Source organism: Petromyzon marinus, chromosome 64 (assembly GCF_048934315.1).
Source record: "Petromyzon marinus isolate PM22_M1 ecotype Great Lakes invasive population chromosome 64, UKy_Petmar_22M1.pri1.0, whole genome shotgun sequence".
Classification (NCBI taxonomy): Eukaryota; Metazoa; Chordata; class Hyperoartia; order Petromyzontiformes; family Petromyzontidae; genus Petromyzon; species Petromyzon marinus.
In genome coordinates, this window is record NC_133730.1 from 7922755 (window position 1) to 7946513 (window position 23759).

Sequence of the window (23759 nt, forward strand, 5' to 3'; positions counted from 1 at the left end):
CCATACACTTTACACTGAGACCCATAGACTTTCCACTGAGACCCATAGACTTTTCACTGAGACCCATAGACTTTCCACTGAGACCCATAGACTTTCCACTGAGACCTATAGACTTTACACGGTGACCCATAGACTTTACACGGGGACCCATAGACTTTACACGGAGACCCATAGACTTTATAACAGTGACCCATGGACTTGAGACTGAGACTGATAGACTTTATATGGAGACTCATAGACTTTACACAGTGATCCATAGATTTTACACAGAGACCCAAAGACTTTAGACAGAGACCCAAAGACTTTAGACAGAGACCCAAAGACTTTAGACAGAGACCCATAGACTGTACATGGATAACTATAGACTTTACAGAGACCCATAGACTTTACACAGTGACCCATATATTTCACACATAGAGACCAAAAGATTCACATAGACTCAATTGTGGTTAAACAGAGTTCTCAAGCCCAAGTGAGTTGATGGTCTCAGCCCGGTCACTAATGCGCACGCACACACAAAAACCAAACCCATCGCAATACATTTGGTTCTGTGAAGAATTTGCCTAAATTCCAGCTCTTGAGAACTCACTCGAAAAAAAATATATACGGGTCTGACCATCGTGCAAGGACCACATGACTCTCATAGCGTTGCCCTCTACTGTGCGTGCACCACCAGACAGAAGGGGGACCTCGGAGGTAGAGGTCCGTGAGGTCCACTTCCACGGGGGGGGGGGCGATCTCCGACACAGAGGGTGGGTGGCAACTGGCTCCGCGAGTGAAATCTTCTGTCTCGCGATGCCGAGAACACTGATCGGGAGGAAACTATTGGGGGGCAACGTTTGTGGGTCTCCTCGCGAGTCCGTGGGTCTCCTCGCGAGTCCGTGAGTCTCCTCGCGAGTCCGTGAGTCTGTGAGTACGTGGGTCTCCTCGCGAGTCCGTGGGTCTCCTCACGAGTCCGTGGGTCACCTCGCGAGTCCGTGAGTCTCCTCGCGAGTCCGTGAGTCTGTGAGTCCGTGGGTCTCCTCGCGAGTCCGTGAGTCTCCTCGCGAGTCCGTGGGTCTCCTCGCGAGTCCGTGGGTCTCCTCGCGAGTCCGTGGGTCTCCTCGCGAGTCCGTGGGTCTCCTCACGAGTCCGTGGGTCACCTCGCGAGTCCGTGAGTCTCCTCGCGAGTCCGTGAGTCTGTGAGTCCGTGGGTCTCCTCGCGAGTCCGTGAGTCTCCTCGCGAGTCCGTGGGTCTCCTCGCGAGTCCGTGGGTCTCCTCGCGAGTCCGTGGGTCTCCTCGCGAGTCCGTGGGTCTCCTCGCGAGTCCGTGGGTCTCCTCGCGAGTCCGTGAGTCTGTGAGTACGTGGGTCTCCTCGCGAGTCCGTGGGTCTCCTCACGAGTCCGTGGGTCACCTCGCGAGTCCGTGAGTCTCCTCGCGAGTCCGTGAGTCTGTGAGTCCGTGGGTCTCCTCGCGAGTCCGTGGGTCTCCTCGCGAGTCCGTGAGTCTGTGAGTCCGTGAGTCTCATCGCGAGTCCGTGAGTCTGTGAGTCCGTGGGTCACCTCGCGAGTCCGTGGGTCTGTGAGTTCGTGGGCTTCCTCGCGAGTCCGTGGGTCTGAGTCCGTGGGTCTCCTCGCGAGTCCGTGGGTCTCCTCGCGAGCCCGTGAGTCTGTGAGTCCGTGAGTCTCCTCGCGAGTCCGTGGGTCTCCTCGCGAGTCCGTGGGTCTCCTCGTGAGTCCGTGAGTCTCCTAGCGAGTCCGTGGGTCTCCTCGCGAGTCCGTGGGTCTCCTCGCGAGTCCGTGGGTCTCCTCGCGAGTCCGTGGGTCTCCTCGCGAGTCCGTGAGTCTGAGTCCGTGGGTCACCTCGCGAGTCCGTGGGTCTCCTCGCGAGTCCGTGAGTCTGTGAGTCCGTGAGTCTCCTCGCGAGTCCGTGGGTCTCCTCGCGAGTCGGTGGGTCTCCTCGCGAGTCCGTGGGTCTCCTCGCGAGTCCGTGGGTCTCCTCGCGAGTCCGTGAGTCTCCTCGCGAGTCCGTGAGTCAGTGAGTCCGTGGGACTCCTCGCGAGTCCGTGGGTCTCCTCGCGAGTCCGTGGGTCTCCTCATGAGTCCGTGGGTCTCCTCGCGAGTCCGTGAGTCTTCTCGCGAGTCCGTGAGTCTGTGAGTCCGTGGGTCTCTTCGCGAGTCCGTGGGTCTCCTCGCGAGTCCGTGGGTCTCCTCGCGAGTCCGTGGGTCTCCTCGTGAGTCCGTGAGTCTCCTCGCGAGTCCGTGAGTCTCCTCACGAGTCCGTGGGTCTCCTCTCGAGTCCGTGGGTCTCCTCGTGAGTCCGTGGGTCTCCTCGCGAGTCCGTGGGTCTCCTCGTGAGTCCGTGAGTCTCCTCACGAGTCCGTGGGTCTCCTCGCGAGTCCGTGGGTCTCCTCGCGAGTCCGTGAGTCTGTGAGTCCGTGAGTCTCCTCGCGAGTCCGTGGGACTCCTCGTGAGTCCGTGGGTCTCCTCGCGAGTCCGTGAGTCTCCTCGCGAGTCCGTGAGTGTCTTCGTGAGTCCGTGATCTCCTCGCGAGTCCGTGGGTCTCCTCGCGAGTCCGTGGGTCTCTGATCTCCGTTTTTTTTCCCCCCTCCACATTTAGAATCAACGTGCATTTCGATTATTTTGCTGCTATAAATTTCCACACGATAAGCCACTTTGCTGAGCAATCATTCGTGGCCATGCCGCTTCTGAAAAGCTAATAGCTAAGTGGGCTTTACCTGTTAAGGTAAAAACATGGTTTAGTTTTATTTGTACAGTAAAACCTTGGATTGCGAGTAACTTGGTCTGCGAGTGTTTTGCAAGACGAGCAAATTTTTTAAATAAATATTAATTTGATAAACGAGCGAGGGTCTTGCAATACGAGTAGTACGTATAGACGCTTTGTCTGCCGAGCGTCACGTGATCACAACTGATTAACGAGCGAGGTCTTGCAATACGAGTAGCATATGTATACGCTTTGTCTGCCGAGCGTCACGTGATCACAATTGATATACGAGTGCTTTGATATACGAGTGCTTTGGATTACAGACACGTTTCCGGAACGAATTATGCTCCTCGCAATCCAAGGTTTTACTGGTGTAGATTTTTCAAGTGATTTTTTTTTACCCTTCCTATACTTTGCCGCTGATCGTGTTTTTTCGTATTGTTTTCACCCTGTGCCCCTACTGGACATCTGTGAAAAAAAGAGCTTCATAGCTCATCGGATTCCTCCTGCAGTCCAAATAAATATTCTGATTATGAATCTGAGCACCTCCGATTAGCACGGTTGGCTATGCACGGCGCACAAAAGAAGTTCAACATACATGCATACATGCCTATGTAATTCTACGCATGAGATACGGGTCTCCGTGTGAGTAAATGGTTCTCAGAGTCTACGGGTTTCTTATTAAATCGATGGGTCTCTGTGTGATTATATGGTTCTCTATGAGTCTATGGGGTCACTTATTAAATCCATGGGTCTATGTGTGATTATATGGTTCTCTATGAGCCTATGGGGTCACTTATTAAATCCATGGGTCTCTGTGTGATTAGATGGTTTTCGCTTAATATATGGGTCTCTTATCAAGTTCATGGGTCTCTGTGTGTGAGATATGGCTGTTCGTGTGATTATACGGTTCTCAAGGGGTGTCTTCGTCTCTAGGAAGATACATGGCTGTGTACGCGAGTTCACGAGCCTCTAAAGTCGCGTCAAGAGCCTTTTATCTCCGCGTGTGTCACACCTTTTATATACTTTGGTGAGCGGCTCGTTGCAAAAACCCCGCAACGGTTAAACCGTTTGAGCAGGAATCCAGATCTAGTGACGAAGCGAATTTGTCATGTTACGGACCAGGCTGAGAGCATGAACTTCACTATGCTTTAGTAAGAACTTTAATCACAGGCATGCGCCTGGGTTCCAGCACGTGTTGAGGACTCTGTATACCACCGTTTCGACTCATCCATATTGTGTTCAACTACCATAGAGCTGGCCACAAACCACCCACTCACCCAGCCAGCCAGCCACTCACCCACCCAGCCAGCCACTCACCCACTCACCCACCCAGCCAGCCAGCCACTCACCCACTCAGCCAGCCACTCACCCACTCAGCCAGTCACTCACCCACTCACCCACCCAGCCAGCCACTCACCCACTCACCCACCCAGCCAGCCACTCACCCACTCACCCACCCAGCCAGCCAGCCACTCACCCACTCACCCACCCACCCAGCCACTCACCCACTTCACCCACCCAGCCACTCACCCACCCACCCAGCCACTCTCCCACCCACCCTGCGCCAGCCACTCTTCCATCCACCCACCCACTCACCCACCCAGCCAGCCACTCACCCACCCAGCCAGCCACCCACTCACTCACCCACCCATCCAGTCACTCTCCCACCCACCTACCCAGCCACTCTTCCATCCACCCACTCATCCACCCACCTTGCAACCCACCCAGCACCTGTGAAGGCCGAAACGGCACACCAGGGGTTGGGTGGCCAAGCACCACGCCCGACCGCCTTTGTCTCCCCAGTGGCGATATTTACTTACACACCGCTACACCAGGTATCAATTTGAGGCCGAGTCGACCTAGGGGAGGCCCAGGACCGATTCAGATAATCGTCACTGGGTGTTGGTAGCCGTGAGCGGGAATCGAACTCGGGTAGCCGGGTTCGTAGCGCAGCGTAGCGCTAACCGCTGCACCACCGCTCCCCATCGCACGCAAACAACAACAGCCGCCATTCGTCACTAAGTGGTGACCACGGCGCTGGTGCCAGGCTAGGTGCACTTCGAGTAACACACGCTCACTAACATCAATAACAACTAAGTTCAATCCTTTCTTTTTGGACCGACTTCACCTCAAATTAACAACGACAACGGCGATTAAAGTGACCATTAATCACAACGGCCTCATTTAAAATTGTTTTTTTAACAAATCAACATTGGAGTCGGCACAGTCGTGAAACCGCAACCCTCATAACGGCCAAAGCTCCACTCACCCCGCGGGCCCACAACATAACTCGTCGTGGAATCATTTAAAATCCCATTCATTACGTGTTTAATTCATTATGTTGCTACAGGGGTGGTTGCGAAATCGCGTCGAAGTTAACGAAATTAAACACTGGGGTGTTAGTACATGAAGCAGGCGAACAACTCACTTTTTTCCAGGGCGACGTCGGCCACCTCAATGGGGCGCTCTGCAAGACTGCCAAGCTGATCAATCGCCGCCCACTCCACGTTCCTCTGTCCCGACTCCCATTGCCTGTACCACCACCACTTTACCACAGCCGCTCCAATAACCTAGCGCTGATAGGCCCCGGCGCCGCTGGCGATTGGCTGATGCGGCAGTCACGTGGCGCGGCGACCCACGCGCGGTGACGTCAAAGCCTCGGCTGGGAGACGTTAACTACCTCGCCCGGTACACAGGAGGTCGTGGGTTCGATCTCGACCCTGACGCCTGCTGCTGCTGCTGTATATGTGGAGTTTGCGTGTCTCTCTCATCATCATCACGGTGGCTATGAGATGTTGACTACCTCGCCCGGTGCACAGGAGGTCGTGGGTTAGATCCCGACCCTGACGCCTGCTGCTGTATATTTGGAGTTTCCGTGTCTCTCTCTCATCATCATCATCACGGTGGCTAGGAGATGTTGACTACCTCGCCTGGTGTGCAGGAGGTCGTGGGTTCGATCCGGACCTGATGCCTGCTGCTGTATATTTGGAGTTTACGTGTCTCTCTCTCTCATCATCATCATCACGGTGGCTAGGAGATGTTAACTACCTCGCCTGGTCTACAGGAGGTCGTGGGTTCGATCTCGACCCTGATGCCTGCTGCTGTATATTTGGAGTTTGCGTGTCTCTCTCTCATCATCATCACGGTGGCTAGGAGATGTTAACTACCTCGCCTGGTTCACAGGAGGTCGTGGGTTCGATCTCGACCCTGACGCCTGCTGCTGCTGTATATTTGGAGTTTGCGTGTCTCTCTCTCAACAGCATCATCATCACGGTGGCTAGGAGATGTTAACTACCTCGCCCGGTACACAGGAGGTCGTGGGTTCGATCCCGACCCTGATGCCTGCTGCTGTATATTTGGAGTCTGCGTGTCTCTCTCATCATCATCACGGTGGCTAGGAGATGTTAACTACCTCGCCGGTGTTCAGGAGGTCGTGGGTTCGATCCCAACCTTGTATATGAAGTGCGTCTCTCTCTCTCTCCCGGTGGTCGTGTGGATTTTTTTTTCTCCGGCTCCTCCGGTTTTTCCCTCCACATTTAGCGTCAACATCACGGCGTTTAGAGTGTTTGGCTACTGTTATACATTTTACACACGATGATGACGACGACGACGATGACAAACCCACTTCGTTGTTGAAAAAGAGCTATACAGCGGACCTCAATAGGTCTGACCTGGTAAAATAAAAAAACATTTACGCGTTTAAATTTTGATTTAAAGCTTTCGTGACTGCAGTAATTCATATTCTTAGTTCTTTCGGTAAAGTCACGTTGAAGGGAAACAATAAAATAATAAAAAATATATAAAACAATAAAAAAATTATCACGACGTTTCGACCATAACACAAACCGACACACCTGAAGACGACCGTTTGTGTTATGGTCGAAACGTCGTGAGAAATTTTTTATTGTTTTATATATATTTTATTATTTTGTTGTTTCCCTTAAACGTGACTTTACCGAAATAACTAAGAATATGAATTTACGCGTTTAGTTTGACTGCTTTGTGCTAACCATTACGCCACGGCCCCCCTGCGTTACCATTAATCACCAAATATTCTAACTGTGTATATTACGAGACGAACCCCGAGCTAATTGAGCGTCAGATTTCACCGGTCTGGAGTTAATTTTGAAGCGGGGCATTTTGATCCATTGCCAAGTGAAGCGAAAAATAATCCGAGCGCCAATGGCCGAGGCCTTTGTGCGTATGCAGAACTTCTTTCGCACCGTACGTAGCCAACCGCGCTAATTTGGGAGGCCTTTGTAATGCAATTGCGGCCACTCTGGACGCAGCGAGGGGCTAAGGGGCCGTCGGTAAATGACGTCACGCGGTTTTGGACAAATTTTTGACCCACCCCCCACACCCCTTCGTCACACGGCGTCACAAAGAGTCAGACCCCCCCCCCATCCCCCTCAAATATGACGTCACAAAGCTCTGACCCTCCACCCACCCCCCCCCAAAAAAAAAACATATTTCCATTTTAAAAATAAAACATGCTTCAAATCGCTTTAAACTATTTGTCATTGTAGTGCGTGTTTAATGTGGCGCTTGCACTCCGATGTTATAGGAGAAAACATTTTTTTTAAGTCTATTTAATTAAGCAGAACGTGTTGTCTATATTTATTTAAAGTTAGCGCGTTTCGATGTGACGTCACATTTCCCAAACCCCCCTCCCCCCCCCCCCACTTCGTCACACATCGTCACAAATGTCTGACCCCCCCCTCCTCCCCCCACTAGATGCGTGACGTCATTTATGGAGGGCCCCCCATGGTGCATCGCGCGCAATTGAAACGCGGAGGCCCAAAGAGCCTTCCGATTGGCCCAACGCCGAGCGGAGTGGCGAGGTGCTGTGCCTGCCACCACTGCTCTATCGAGGAGACAATCCATTGAGTAGGAACGCAAAAATCTGTCAAAATTTGACCCCTCCCTCCCTATACGCACGAGTACTTTTTACACACACCCCTCCACCTATCCCCCCAAATCCTATAGAACTGCCGATATTTATGGGCCGTCCATAAATGACGTCACGCACCTGGGAGAGAGAGGGGGGGGTCAGACATTTGTGACCGTGTGACGAGTGGGGGGGGGGGGGGGGGAGCGTTTGAGAAATGTGACGTCACATGAAAAATGCGCAACTTTAAATAAATATAGAATTGTATCCTTGGTTCTTTCGGTAAAGTCACAGAAGAGAAACAATAAAATAATAAAAATATAAATATATCGTGAGAATTTTATTGTTTTATATATTTTTATTTTTTTATTGTTTCCCTTCTACGTGGTGGTGACTTTACCGAAAGAACCAAGAATGTGAATCCCTGCAGTCACGAAAGCTTTAAATCAAAATATAGAATTGTTATAACAACACTAATTGTTATAACAACACTCCTACAACATCAGAGTGCAGCGTCACATTAAATACGCACTACAATGACAATAGTTTAAAGCGATTTGAAGCATGTTTTATTTTTTAAATGGAATTTTTTGGGGGGGGGGGCAGAGCTTTGTGACGTCATATTTGAGGGGGGGGGTCTGACTTTTTGTGACGCCGTGTGACGATGGGGGAGGGGGGGGGGGTGTGAAGAATCGTCCAAAACCGCGTGACGTCATTTATGGACGGCCCCTTAATCCACGCAGAAACGATCAAGGATTAATAATATTAACGTGTTTAAGCAAACAGATAGTCCACCGCCGGCTGCATTAACTAATTAAGCTGCGTAGCTTGGCCACTTATTTTGCTGAGCTGCGTGATAGCTCGAGGTCAGGGGCACGATATGGCACCTCTCCCACAGTCCTAACTTCTGAGAAGAGGTCAACAGTTGTGTTGAGATGTTCAAACACCAAACTGAAACCTTTTACAGGGAATCACGTCTGCATTAACCACAATACTTGTGGTCAGAATGCAAACAAAAACACACACTCTGATAATATTATGCGGCATTGTCCTTGAAACTGATTGGTCCACACCAGAGACGGTTTTCTTTTGAGCCTCGTCTCAAAACGGTGTTAGACCATTTGGCGTCCTCTGGTCGAACACCGTTTGAGACGAGGCTCAAGAGAAAGCCGTCTCTGGTGTGGACCAATCAGTTTCAAGGACAATGTCACGTATATTATCAGAGTGTGTCTTTGTTTGCATTCCGATCAGAGGTATTGTGGCTAATGCAGACGTGATTACATTATTCCTTGTAAAAGGTTTCAGTTTGATGTTTTAACATCTCCACACAACTGTTTTGTTGTCAGATAAAAGGGGAAAACCTCTTCCCGACAGTTCTTGTTGTCTTGACAGCTGACGACACTGAACTGTGGCTCATCTGAACGCCAATGTAGACAAATTATTATCGAGGCTTCACCCCCCCCCCCCTCCCCGTTTCCTATGCGTACATTGTCAGTGAGACCCCCCATACGCAAGCGAACGCACTTGGGTTAACCCCCCTCCATGCGTACGGACTCAATGGATAGCCCCCGATCGGGAACTCTGTAAGCCTCTATGCCACTCTATGAGTCTCTCTTGTCACCGAGCCTCTGCGTCACCCTACGAGTCTCTGTGTCACCCTACGAGTCTCTGTCACACGAGTCTCTGTGTCACCCTACGAGTCTCTGCGTCACCCTACGAGTCTCTGTGTCACCCTACGAGTCTCTGTCACCCTACGAGTCTCTGCGTCACCCTACGAGTCTCTGTGTCACCCTACGAGTCTCTGTGTCACCCTACGAGTCTCTGCATCACCCTACGAGTCTCTGTCACCCTACGAGTCTCTGTGTCACCCTACGAGTCTCTGCGTCACCCTACGAGTCTCTGCGTCACCCTACGAGTCTCTGTGTCACCCTACGAGTCTCTGTCACACTACGAGTCTCTGTCACCCTACGAGTCTCTGTGTCACCCTACGAGTCTCTGCGTCACCCTACGAGTCTCTGTGTCACCCTACGAGTCTCTGCGTCACCCTACGAGTCTCTGTGTCACCCTACGAGTCTCTGTGTCACCCTACGAGTCTCTGTATCACCCTACGAGTCTCTGCGTCACCCTACGAGTCTCTGTGTCACCCTACGAGTCTCTGTGTCACCCTACGAGTCTCTGCGTCACACTACGAGTCTCTATGCCACCCTACGAGTCTCTGCGTCACCCTACGAGTCTCTGCGTCACCCTACGAGTCTCTGTGTCATCCTACGAGTCTCTGTCACCCTACGAGTCTCTGTGTCACCCTACGAGTCTCTGTCACACTACGAGTCTCTGTGTCACCCTACGAGTCTCTGTGTCACCCTACGAGTCTCTGTGTCACGCTACGAGTCTGTCACCCTACGAGTCTCTGTGTCACCCTACGAGTCTCTGCGTCACCCTACGAGTCTCTGTGTCACCCTACGAGTCTCTGTGTCACCCTACGAGTCTCTGTCACCCTACGAGTCTCTGTGTCACCCTACGAGTCTCTGTCACCCTACGAGTCTGTGTCACCCTACGAGTCTCTGTCACCCTACGAGTCTCTGTGTCAACCTACGAGTCTCTGTCACACTACGAGTCTCTGTGTCACCCTACGAGTCTCTGTGTCACCCTACGAGTCTCTGTGTCACCCTACGAGTCTCTGTCACACTACGAGTCTCTGTCACCCTACGAGTCTCTGTGTCACCCTACGAGTCTCTGTGTCACCCTACGAGTCTCTGCGTCACCCTGCCAGTCTGCGTCACCCTACGAGTCTCTGTGTCACCCTACGAGTCTCTGCGTCACCCTACGAGACTCTGTGTCACCCTACGAGTCTCTCCGTCACCCTACGAGTCTGCGTCACCCTACGAGTCTCTATGCAACTCTGAGTCTCTACAAAGGCGTTAAAGATCCAAAATAATTTAGATAAAGCGACCGCGCATCAACTCGGCACACGCGTTGACCTCACACCACGCGCCAAAGTGAACAATTGAAACGTTATTTTATTGCAGCTCTCTAAAGCTCATTTTTTTTCCTTTAAAGCAACACACGATTACATTATCGCAAATAAATGAATGCCCTTATCGTCATTTTTTTTCTCGAGTACAATACTGCAATTAGCTTCGCAAAGCGCGGGCCTCACGCATCATGTCATTTAAAATCGTTTAAATATATTTTAAAATTTTACATTAACCCTAAGGTGTGTGTGTGTGTGTATAGGGTGGCCCAAAAGTCAGGACGCATAGGGTTACTTAATTTCCATTAACACTGGCAGTAGAACATATGTATTATTTTAAGTATGAATGTTATCTGCGATCATAATTATAATAGGTCTCTTCCTTCTTCCCTTTCAGACGACATTTACAAAAATTACATCGACCGAATATGAGGACGGGAAAAAATGATTGATGAATGTCCGAAGATTACATTTCAAATAATAAATCTTAATTAATTTCCCCGGATAATTAATTCAAAATTAACGAAAGTCAGCTCAGTCACATTTGGCCCATTAATTTCCACGACCTCCGTGTGACTTGATAAAAATAAACTACAGTGGCCCTACATGTCCTGACCTTTGGGCCATCCGGTATAGGTGTGGACGTAAATGCAAACCTGTCAACCCCTTATCAGTGCCCGGCATTATTAGAGACCAATTCAGACCGTAATGGTCACCCCGTGCCCCTTATAAATCTCAGCTCATCCTACAAAGTCCCATCACAAGGGAGAAACAAAAAAAACACATTTGTATTTATTTTGCCCGTATTGAAACGGCTGTACGCCGTCTGAACCTGAAAATTTTCCTGCACAAGAATACGGGGCAAACCGTATGGGTTGACAGGTATGGAAATCAAGATTTGAATCTTTCGTGACTGCAGGAATCCATATGGTTCTTTCGGTAAAGTCACGTAGGTGGGAAAACCACAGCAGCAAAAAAATTATTGCTGATGATGATTGCTTGTGTTGCAAACAAAACGTCGTGATTTATTTTATTTTATACCTACGTGACTTTACCGAAAGAACCTAAGAGTATGTATATAAATGGAATATCGTGGTAAGATTTGACACCGTTTCCGAAAGCGTTAGGTTGTTGTCGCGCGTTTTGTCCCAAGAGCCTCGGTCGGTTTGGGTCAACTCCACATTCCCATGACGGAGTGAGGGGGGGGGGTTCCACATCCTCAGCCAGGCTGCACAACACCTGAGCCCATCGGCTGCGCACCTTGGTTGCATGCAACGGATTCTCCCTTTCGTGTGGACGTTTCTGTAACCGATCACTTGTAGCAGAGACGGACGTATAGTGTGTGTGTGTGCGGGTGTATGTGTGCAGGTGTGTGTGCTGATGTATGTGTGTGTGTGTGCGGATCAAGGGGGATAAACGGGCGCGGCACGGGCCAGAGAAGAGTTGGAGTGATGTGGTACAGGAGGACGTGGAGCTGAGTGGACTTGCCGATGACTGGTACCAGCGGTGTCAAGATCGGCCTCTTTGGAGGAGGCTCGTGAAGGACGCTATTGGGCAGTTGGAGGCAGTCGCCCTCCAACAACAGCGGAGGGTGGAGGAGCGACGCTCACAACAAGCGGAGTGCCGGGTGGCTAAAGCACAGCAAGTTGGCACAGTAGGGGGCACAGGTGGTGCATCAGCCAGTCATCTCAGTCATCTCAGTCAGTCGACCCGTGGCACCTGGGTCTGCCCCGTGACCTCCTGCCAGCGGGCGTTCGACACTTCACGTGGCCTCAAGGTGCACATGGCCTGGCACAAGCGTCGTGGTGACGTCACCGCCACTTAGTGGCGAATGGCGGTTGTTGTATGGAACGGTGTAAGCAGTTAGCGCGCTGCGCTACGAATCCGGCAACCCGGGTTCCATTCCCGCTCACGGCCACCACCAGTGACGATTACGTGAACGGGTCCTGGGTCTCCCCCTAGGTCGACTCGGCCTCAAATGAGTACCTAGTGCGGTGTGTAGTAAACATCGCTATGGGAAACAAAATAAACCGCTGCGAGTGGCCACGTGGTATGTCCGAATGCTCACTGCTGAGGAGTGGCTGCCCCTCCCACTCTGTCGGGAGCTGGACCGGTTACTGCCCGAATCCCTGTGGTATTTCGGAGGTCCGGTGGACTGGTTGAGGCTCCGGTCATGATGAGGGGTGGGACAGTCCACTTCTCGGGGCAAGACACTGCCAAACAACAGAGAGTGGGCTCATCTTGTGATAAAAAAATAATGATGGGGGGGGCATGTGCGTGTGTGCGTCAGTCAACCTATGGCACCTGGGCCTGTCCCGTAACCTGCCGGCGGGCCCTCAACTCTTCACGTGGCCTCAAAGTGCACCCGGAATGACACAAGCACCGTGTTGACGTCACCGCCACTTAGTGGCTGTTGTGTACGTTTGTGCATGCACGCGCGTCATGTGTCTGTGTGCAGGGAGCCTCGGGGTAGGCGCTAACGTGCTGCACCACAAAGCCCGGCGACCCGAGTTCGATTCCCGCAAACGGCCAACACCGGTGACGATCACGTGAACCGGTCCCCGGGTCTCCCCCTAGGTCTACTCAGCCTCAAATGAGCGCCCGGTGCGTTGTGTAAGCATCGCCAATGGGGAGACAAAGGCGGCCGCCGGGCGTGGTTGCTGGCCACCCACCCCCCCTCGTGTGCCGCCGTGCCGGCACTTCGTAGGCGCTCGCCAACAGTGCCTGCTCCAAGCGTCTGCCAGGGCGACAACGGGGGATCTTTGCACGCGTGCAGTGACATCGCGGAGAGCCGGGGCCGGAATTGGCACACGGCTCGCGATGCATTGAAACACCGCTGCGAGTGCAGTACCAGCGCTAAGCGGCGCTCGGTGAGCACTGTCTAAGCAGCGAGGCGTGGCAGCGCGCTCGGGGGCGGAGTGCCAGCCCCTCCACAGGAGGAGGCGGCCGTGGCTAGAGCCCGGAGCGGCACCGGCAGTGGCCGTCATCCTGAAGAGCCCTTCGGCGACGTTACACGTTCCGCAAGGGTCTCCAACGCGTGGGCCCGGGCCCGCGCGGAGGCCGGCCCGTGGTGGCTCCTCACAGAGTAATCAGCGTAGAGAGGCTGGTGGACCACCGCCATAGGTGATTATCTGGGGAAAAAGGGGGGCCATGAACCCTCTGCACGTTGCGTGTTCACGTCAATAAACGTGTCGCCTCCGGCAGTGCGTCCGAGTGTCCGTTTGAGCCCACTGCACACGCGCGCGCGTTGGTGCTCGTGCTGCGTACGTATGCCCGCGCAGGGCGCTTGCCTGCACAAACGCAGAGGCAGCGAGACGCGCGAGCGTTTGCGTGGACCACGGCGGAGCCGACGAGCAACACGGCCCCCCCCCCCCCCCCCCCCCCCCCCGCCGGCTGAAAGAGCACGCCTACCACGGACGAGCTCGCTCCCCGTCGGCGGAGCGAGACGAACGGGCGGCAGGGAAGGTCGAGCGGCCGGCAGTCGGTGCAGCGCAGCAAGTGGGAGACGAGGAGAGGGCGGCGACGAGGGACGACGGGAGGAGAGAAGCGATTGGATGGAGAGAACCGGGAGAGAGAACGGAGCGGGAAAGGGGGAGGAGGAGAAGAGGACCGGGGGAAGCCTCGGGCCGCTTGTCACGGTGGAAGTTATCGTCTTCGCTGCGGGAGACAATACAATCTTTCCCGCGCAACCGGCGTGTTGGAGTCGTTGCATATGTACGCGTGCGTGTGTCTGTCTGCATTCGTGTGTGTGTGCGTGTGTGCGTGCGCGAGTGGTGGGGACTATGATCGCGAGGTGGAGGCGGCCATGGCGAGGATGTTCCGTGCCTGGCGGAGCAGCGGCATGTCGATCATGCTGCCCTGGAAGGTGAACGCACCCTGCACACACGCATGCACACACGCACGCACACACACGCGCACACACGCGCACACACACACAGACAAAGGTCACCCGGGTGGCCATCAAAAGGCCATCGTCGGGGCAAGTGCCGTTGGAAAGTAGCAGCACCGATGAAGGCCGGCACGGCACACGAGGGGGTGGGCTGGTCTGCCCATCGACACACCTTAAGACAAATATATACACATAATTTCACATACAAAGACAGAGATACCCCGAAAAGCCTTTAACAGACTGTTGGGGCAAGTGCTGTGGGTTGCCAGCACCACGCCCGGCCGCCTTTGTCTCCCCAAATGGTGATGTTTGACACACTGCATCCAGGCACTCTTTTTAAAGGTCGAGTCGACCTAGATGAGGGCCCAGGAACGGTTCCGATTTTGGCCATGAGCGGGAATCGAACTCAAGCCGCCAGGATCGTATCGCAGCGTACTGCCACTCCACCACAAAGATCCCCCGCGTAGCCTCAACAGACTGTCGGGGCAAGTGCTGTCAGCGAGCAGCAGCGCCTACGAAGGCCGGGCACGGCACACGGAGGGGTGGTTGGCAACCACCGCGCCCGGCCGCCTTTGTCTCCCCAGTGGCGATGCTTGCACACCGCACCGGGTGCTCGTCTGAAGCCGCGTCGACCGAGGGGAGGCCCAGGACCGCTTCAGACAATCGTCACCGTGCGTCGGTGGCAAGTGAGCGGGAATCGCCGGGGTTCGTAGCGCTGACCACGCCACGCCGCCGGCCGGGCACACCGACGAGGTGCGGCCGCAGCGCCCGCGCCGGGCTAGGTGCGCGCACCTTGCCCTGCTGCTGGTGCTGAGAGAAGGCGTGCACCAGCTCCGATGCCCACTGCAGGCGCGCGGCGCTGGGAGAGAACTCGCGCTGGACCACAGACACCTGGCTCGGGTGGATCACCTGTTTACCTGCACAAGGACAAAGACCCCGCCCCCGTGTAGCCTGTAAGAGACTTGTCGGGGGCGAGTGCTGCTAGCGAGCAGCAGCGCCTGCCTGTGCAGGTCGGCACGCAACACGCGAGATGGTGAGCGGCCAACACCACGCCCGGCCGCCTTTGTCTTCATATCGGTGAGTAAGGCTGAGTAGGGGCGAGTAGGGGCGAGTAGGGGGTGGATGTAGGTGAGGACCCCCTTGATCTCCGTCTCGTACCCGTGGGACCCACAAGACCCGGTGGGAATCTCCGTTGGACCCCGTTAGCTCCCGTGAGACCCCATCAAGACCCCTGTGTTCCCCTATCTCACACCGGCGAAGCCCATTAGGCCTCTATTCGGAGCCCGTCAGGACCCCGTTAGGACCCCGTTAGACCACGTCTGGACCTCTGTGCCCCTCTCCCCCTCCCGTCTCGTACCGGTGAAGCCCATGAGGGCGCCGTCGCGCGCGTGCCGCGCCAGCCCCTCGGGGTCGCGGAAGTCGATGTGCACCATGTCGATGGACTGCAGGCCCAGCGCACGCGCCACCACTACCACGTGCTGGCGCGCGTACAGCAGCTCACGCGCGTCCGACGTGCGCGTCGCTCCTGCACGGGGGGATGGGCGAGGCATTGGGGATGAGACGGAGGAGACAGAGACGTGGGGAGAGACGTGGAGGAGAGGGGAGACGCGGGGAGGAGAGGAGAGACATGGGGAGAGAGGAGAGACATGGGGAGAGAGGAGAGACATGGGGAGAGAGGAGAGAGGAGAGACATGGGGAGAGAGGGGAGACATGGGGAGAGAGGGGAGACATGGGGAGAGAGGAGAGACATGAGGAGAGAGGAGAGACATGGGGAGAGACGTGGAGGAGAGGAGAGACATGGGGAGAGAGGAGAGACACGGGGAGGAGAGGAGAGACATGGGGAGAGAGGGGAGACATGGGGAGAGACGTGGAGGAGAGGAGAGACATGGGGAGAGACGTGGAGGAGAGACATGGGGAGAGACGTGGAGGAGAGGGGAGACGCGGGGAGGAGAGGAGAGACGTGGGGGAAAGGGAAGACACAGAGGGAAGGAGAGACATGGGGAGAGAGGGCAGACACGGGGAGTAAAGTGGAGAAGGGTGGAGGTGAACAGAGATACGGAGAGAGGGACGGGGAGATGAACGGCACGCACCGATGCTGGCACAGAAGTCGTCGGATCCGAAGACGATGCCGGCGAGAGTCAGTCCCACACGCTCCCCAACGGAGATCGCCGCACAGCAGATCTCCTGCAGCGGACACATGGCGAGACACGGGGAAGACACAGAGACATGAGTGAAGAAAAGGGGACACGGGGAGACACGCGGGAGATGTGGGGAGACGCGGGGAGACATAGGGGAAGACACGGGAGGAGACACGGAGACATGAGTAAAGCAAAGACACGAACATGATGGGACAGGGCAGCCAACAAGGGAGAAGTGTCCCCTTGCATCTCCTTTCATCTCTCTGGTAATGACAATGACGACGATGATGATGATGACAGTGACAATAAATGGTAGTGATAATTGTAATGACAGTGATTGTGACAGTGATGATGATGATCACTGTTGATGAAAGTGATGACAGCGACGATAACAGTGGTAACGATGATTAATGTGATGATGAATGTGATGACGACAGTGATGACGACAGTGATGATGGCAGTGATGATGATGATCACAGTCGATGAAAGTGATGACAGCGACGATAACAGTGGTAACGATGATTAATGTGATGATGAATGTGATGACGACAGTGATGATGGCGATCATTAATGATGAAAGTGATGATGACAGTGATGATGGCGGTGATGATGATGCCAGTGATGATGATGGTGGTGGTGATGACGGTGATGATGGAGGTGGTGATGGTAATTGACGATGAAAGTGATGATGACGATGACGCCGGCGGTGATTACGTCGTTGATGACTATCACATTGACGTTGCTGATGATGGGCGGGGGCTGGTGAATGGGTGGGGGGGGGGAGGGGAGCGGTGGCGCAGCGGTTAGCGCAACCGCACCGCGAGACCCGACAGGAGACACTCCCGCTCACGGCCAACATCAGTGGCGAGCGACACCCGGACCCGGCGCTTGGGGCCTTCCCCCGTCCGCCGGGGGCAGAACGTCCGGTGCGGTGAGGTATGGCGACGATGCTCACCCTGAGGTCCAGCAGCCCCACGGCGCTCTCCACGAACGTGATGAGGTTTATCGGCGCTGGCAGCTCTCGTTCCGCCACTCCCTTCTCAAAGCGCTCGGCAAACTGGGGAGGGAGGTGGGGACAAGGGCGCCACTCCATGTTGCTATGGCAGAGTTAAGTAAAAAAACAGAGAATCTATATATATTTTTTTCACTTTTTTATTTTTTATTTAATCATGGCCCCAAGGACCCGAAAACGCCGAACGGCCGGTAACAAACGGCACTCTTAAACTCGTCAATGCGACATGCTGCTCGTGCCAGAATGGAGGCACCCGCCCCCGTGCTCGCCCCTCCTGCTTACAGCCATCGTGTGGAGACACTCGTGGTGGGAATTCCACGTTCCTATGGTGGCAGCGAGTCTATCCAGTGTGGAAAAACAAACAAACAAACGAACGGTGTTCGATCTTCTCCGCATGGCGCTACTCATTCTATCGACCCCGGAAGCTGGGGTGATGATGACCTCGCATCTTAAAAAAAAAAATGGTAATGCTACTGACTCACCCATCGGATGTCGTCCACCGAGTCCACCTTGGGCAGGAGGATGGTGGGGGGCAGCACCGGCCCCCCCAGCAAGGCGCGGAGGTCGTCCTCGGCGAGGCCGCTGGCGACGGCATTGACGCGGACGCTGGGCTCGGTGCGGCCCAGGCTCAGCTCGCTGAGCATCCGCACCACCGTGTCACGCGCCACCTCCTACGCGCGGACACGATGGTGGTGGTGGTGATAGTGATGTTACCGATGGTGGTGGTGGTGATGTTAATGATGGTCGTGGTGGTGATGTCAATGATAGTGGCGATGGTGGTGGTGGTGGTGATGCTGATGCTGTTGATGATGTTAACGATGATGGGGAGCGGTGGTGCAGCGGTTAGAGCGCTGCGTGATGAACCCCGTTACCCGAGTTCGATTCCTGCTCATGGCCACCAACACCGGTAACAATTATTTAAACCAGTTCTGGGCCTCCCCTAAGTCGATTCAGCCTCAAATGAGTACCTGGTGCGATGTGTGAACATCGCCACTCGGGAAACAAAAGCGGCGGCCGGGCGTGGTGCTGGCTACCCACCCCCTCGTGTGCCGTGCGAATCTTCATAGGTGCTCGCTACTCGCTAACAACACTTGCCCCAACGGTCTGTTAAGGCTATACAGAGGACCTTTGTCTTTGGTGATGGTGGTGGTGTTGAAACAGTAGGGGGGCACAGGTGCATCTGTCATCTCAGTCCTGTCAACCCATGGCACCACCCAGGTCTGTCCCGTGAACCTCCTGCCAGCGGCGAGCCATCCGACACTTTCGCGCGACAGCGTCAAGGTGCACCTAGCCTGGCACAGGCGTCGTGGTGATGTCGGCGGCCAGGATTGTTCACCCGACGCTGGGGGGGAACGAAGCCTTCTCGAGCTCAGCCCCAAAAATCTGGAACACCCCGGCCTGCCTTCCTGCTCCCGGACATCCAAAACGCGACGCACGTCGCTCCAAATTCCGTATGTCCGTGCAAGACGCACCCAAACTCAAGACCTCGCCCTGCCAGCGCTTCTAAAATTTAAAATGAAAACTCTCCATTGACCTTTTCATTCACTTTACTTATAATACCGCTTATCGTTCGGAGGCTACTCGTTGCGCACGGTTTTTCACTTCATTTCGGTGCGCGGTTGCAATGGACTCTGCTCAGTCGGCGTTCGCCACTGTGGTCGTGACGGGTCTCTTTCGCCATTCCTGGCTGCTCTGTGCCGCCTGTACCGGTCCCGTTCCGCTGTGATGTGCACCGATGCCTACTTTACTGGGGGCGATATTGGCATGTATTAAATAAAGATAGAGAGACTTAGTGGTGAGCGGCGGTTGTTGCTGGTGTGAAGGCGATTACGGTGGTTGGCGATGGTGGTTATCCATAAGAGGTTTTTAGGGGTTAGATCACGTAAATAACGCGATCTAACCCCAAAAAAACCTCTTATGGATGATATTGGTCAGTTATATGGCCAGTGAGCGAGTAGCGACATTCGCCACTGCTATTGGCTGTGAGCTGGAATCGAACTCGGGTCGTCAGGTTCGTAGCGCAGCGCGCTAACCGCTGCGCCGCCACTTCCCACATTACAGTGGCCACCATCGCCACCATTGCCTCCACCGTCGCCACCATCACCACTACCATCACCATCACCGCCACCATCACCCCCATCAACATCGCCACCACCAACACTGCCACCGCCATCACCGCCACCGCCACCGCCACCGCCGCACCTTTCTGTTCTGCGCCACTCCGTCCTCGCAGTCCATGACGGCGCAGTCGGCGCCGAGCGTTGGCAGCTTGCGCAGCTTCCTCTCGTCGTCTCCCGGCACGTACAGCACCGCCCGGCGAGGCACGTTCCGCCCGTCCCCGTGCACCAGGCGCCGGGTGGGGGGAGCCTGGGCCCCCGCCCTGACCAGCAGCCCCCCACTCGGCCTGCGCCCGCGACGTCACACGCCAAAGGTTACCCCGCGTGGCTGTTAACGGGCCGCGGGGGCAAGTGATATTGGCGAGCAGCAGGGCCTACATAACAGGTGACGCTTTTGGAAATGGCTCTGCGACACGTGCTGTGAAGGAGGGCCATTGTTCGAAACGTCACCTATTGCATATTTTTCCTTTTCAGGCCACAAGCACGCACGCAGACAGTGGTGTTGTATGAATGTCGGACATCTTTCGCGACGTAGCCAACCATGGTTATTCGGAGGTGCGGGGGAAGGATAATGAACAAAACACACTAAAGGAGTAAAAAATAAATTAGTTTTGAATGTAGATGATTTAAAAATGCATAGCTACCAGTGGCTTCCTAATATCGGAAGGAAAAGGATTCTAGATGGCCGCAGATGCGCATCTGAAAGCACACGATGCGGTGACCCACTGTCTTTGTCGATGGCTAGTGTTCTGATGACGTACGTCATCAGTTTTCCTTCCGATTCCGTTCCGATCACGTAAGTGTACATCATCGGAGTGGAATCGGACGTAAAAGGCCATGTGGCAGGTGGATTGCTTCACATGTCTGGCAAATCGCCCGATGATGCTGGATGTAATTAGCAGCAAAACGTCGTAGTGAAATTGTAAATAATGTTGATTTGCTCTCCAACACATCAGTGGGCTGAAGTAGTGACTAATTGGCACGTTGTTTCCGTGACAAACCTTACTGGCTGTGTCAGGTGGTGGACGGTTACGACTCATTTATACTTACACAATCTAACCCAAAAACCTTTATTATGAATAATATTGGTCGCTAAAGCCTACGCGTTAAACCGTGTGGAATAGTTTGGCACCAGCTATCATAGAGTGCGTAGCCTTATATTAGAGTGCAGTCGTGATGCTAAAGTTCTCTGTGGCGAGTAACAATGTCTTTAAAAATAACGGCGCCACGTCTCTCTAAATAAAACTAACCCTGAGCCGCTTGCGCCTTCCGAGATACAGCGGTGAACAGGACACCGACCCTGCAACTTGCAGACGTCTCGGAATGGGAAAGAGTTTAATGACACTGAACGTGCAGAGTTGGATTGTTGATGTGGACGTGATACGAACTGCAATGCCCAAATATGTCCAGCAGATGGCACACCCCATTGCGGTTACCATTAAGCCAATGTTGTTTTTTTAAATCCGTGTCAGTTATCACAGGTTGTATATAGATCACATTCAATACCACACGTCTCTGGTCTCTCCCGATCTGAAATAGCCCTTAATCACGTAAACGTTGCAACTGACTGGACGTCAAAACAATGAGGGTCACCACCTGTCTGGGCTTTGACCCAGACAGTCCGGGGAATGGGCATCTGTGTACGGGTAGTTGATTGGTTCAGAGATCTGGTCCCGGCGTGGTGTTGAAGCTTGTCGAAGTGAAGTGCAATAACGTTGCGCAGTTTTCAAGGATTTTCTTTGTCCAGGATAGTATCCTTCCAATCTGTTTCTTCTTTCGTATTGGCTGACGTAGATGCAGAGCAACAACTACAATTTCACATTCAGGTGGCCAAGCCGGACAGCTGCATCAGGAGCAGCGGAGTATATCGTCACTGTTATGTCTCCTTCCTATTTGTGGATCGGCCATCTCGTCGTTATACGTTGTACGGTCTTGTTCGAGATGACCAGTCGCACACTGGAGAGTTTTTCATTTTCCACTTGTGCATCAGGTATCAACATCTGCCATGGTTTGAGCGGATGCGGTTTTGGGTGAACCATGAGCTTCTTCGAAGATCGTACCCAGGGTTGTAGTTCAGAGATAAAAAGCTTGTCCGGCCTTCTCGATAAGGAAGAAGTATTCAGTAAATACCACATTGCTGTTGGGCGTACTCGAGCGAATTAACTTTTTTTTATCCATGCTGGTCGTGGTACGTTCAGTTTTTATTTTACGTATGAAACTATTTCACCTGGACAATTCCTTGCAGGTGCAACAACTCGTTTGCAAGGGGTTTCCCAGGGTGTCAACTGACGCCCACATAGCAAACGCGTACTGGCACATGTCGCGACGGGAACTGCAAGATCTGACTGTCCGTCCAGTGCTCGCCGAGCTGCATTGGCGTCCGGTTGCCCAACGAATACGTCACAAGGTCGCGCTCATTACACACAAAGTACTGGCCACAAATGAACCACAATACCTTGCCGATCTTGTCGAGGAGCGTAAAGCATCACGCAAACTCCAGTCATCCTCGCCACGGCGGCTTTTGGCTAAGCCATCGGACAAAGACGGTGGTCACTGCATCGCGCGGGACTTTTGAATGCGCTTCTGCGGCCGTCTGGAACGCTCTACCCTCCGATATTAGGAAGACACGTACATGCATGTATGTTGAGCTTCTTTCGCACCGTACGTAGCCAACCGTGCTAATCGGAGGTGCGGGGGAAGAGCAGCAAGCCAAACACAAGCAGTCCACCTGGCTCGCTTTACTATTCTGGCCGATGACGCTGGATGTAATTACCAGCGCAACGTCAAAGTACTCAAATTGTGAATGTTTTGGATTCACCCTCCAACACACCGGTGGGCTGAAGCAGTCACTTACTGAGCACGGTTTATTTACGCGACAAACCTTACCGACCGTGTCGGGCTGTGGAGGTTTACGGCACACTTCTAATTACGCGATCTAACCACCCGCCACCCCCCCCCCCCCAAAAAAAAAAACACCTTTACTATGAATAACATTGGTCGTGAAAGCCCTACGTGTCCACAAACCGAAACGAACGCAGTTAACGTGTTCAATGTTTCAACCGTCGCTTCGAAAGATCGACTTGGACGGACGACCTCTGCATCGCAGATCCGCAGTGCGCTCATCACAACCCACGCTCGCGTCCCACCCAAAGTGAGGGTTGCACAAACGGTTTAAGTGCATCGGTGCTTTAGGTACAACATGTTATACGACGCATTGTGCGCCACGTGCCATGCCCGAGTGTTTATGGAATGCAAAACGCCGGCGTTCTTTGAAAATCCCATCGCATATTTGGGGCTGCGACGCCCCTCGCCAACACCGCCCGGAAATCCACGACCTCTGCCGGTACCCGACCTAGGCAAGAGCGGAGGCTTCGCGGCCTAAACGCAACAAAATGCATTTTGCGGCCGGCGAACGGAGCCGCGAGCGGGGCCGTTTGACAGCGAGCGATTTCAAACGTTTCCATTCGCAAACGAGTGCGAACTGAGGCGTTTTACGAGGCGACTCGATCGCGAATACCTCCAGCGAAGCCACGGCCAAAGACGACAACAGGGGGCCGCCATCTTTGCACTCCCTTCGTCGGCGCGCAACGTCGCTCGATCCTGTTGGTCGAATACCATCAACGCGCTCGACCAATCGGAGCGCGCGTTGCTTGGCACGTCGACGGTTAAATTTCGATTTAAAGCTTTCGTGACTGCAAGGATTAATCTTCTTTGGTTCTTTCGGTAAAGTCACGTAGAATGAGAATGAAATAATAAATTGATAAAATAACACAATAATATTCTCACGACGTTTCGGCCACAACACAAGCGGCCTTCATCAGGTGAAGGGGACGAGACTGTCTGGTAGGACAGCGCTGGAGTGAAAAAAGCCACGCTCAGATCACGACCTTTAAGCTGTGTGAGAAGAAACCAAGCGCCTTGACAAAGGAATTAGCATATAATTTAGCATTGAAATGGCTGAGTGATTAGCTTAGTAACCATTGGAAAGATGTTTTAAACCATTTCCGTTCTTAATAAATTGTATTTTACGATGACCT

The 23759-nt window shown here is 53.7% G+C and overlaps 2 protein-coding genes across 2 annotated transcripts in view; both read right to left on the bottom strand.

Annotated features, from left to right (window-relative positions):
• Positions 1–5327, bottom strand: part of LOC116956253 (kidney mitochondrial carrier protein 1) — a 53825-nt gene extending 48498 nt beyond the window's left edge. Inside the window, 1 exon segment of the mRNA XM_032977697.2 lies at positions 5136–5327. The gene's annotated coding sequence lies outside the window, so the exon portion shown is untranslated.
• A 5265-nt stretch (positions 5328–10592) lies between these two features.
• CLYBL (citramalyl-CoA lyase) lies at positions 10593–23522 on the bottom strand. Its single transcript, XM_032977735.2, has 8 exons — positions 23240–23522; positions 19808–20009; positions 18088–18276; positions 17549–17650; positions 16546–16639; positions 15813–15980; positions 15248–15372; positions 10593–14442 (listed from the first exon to the last, which is right to left on the bottom strand). Exons 1-8 carry the CDS (start codon positions 23338–23340, stop codon positions 14347–14349), a joined length of 1077 nt encoding a protein of 358 aa, XP_032833626.1. The 5' UTR covers positions 23341–23522; the 3' UTR covers positions 10593–14346.
• Positions 23523–23759: the final 237 nt, after the last annotated feature.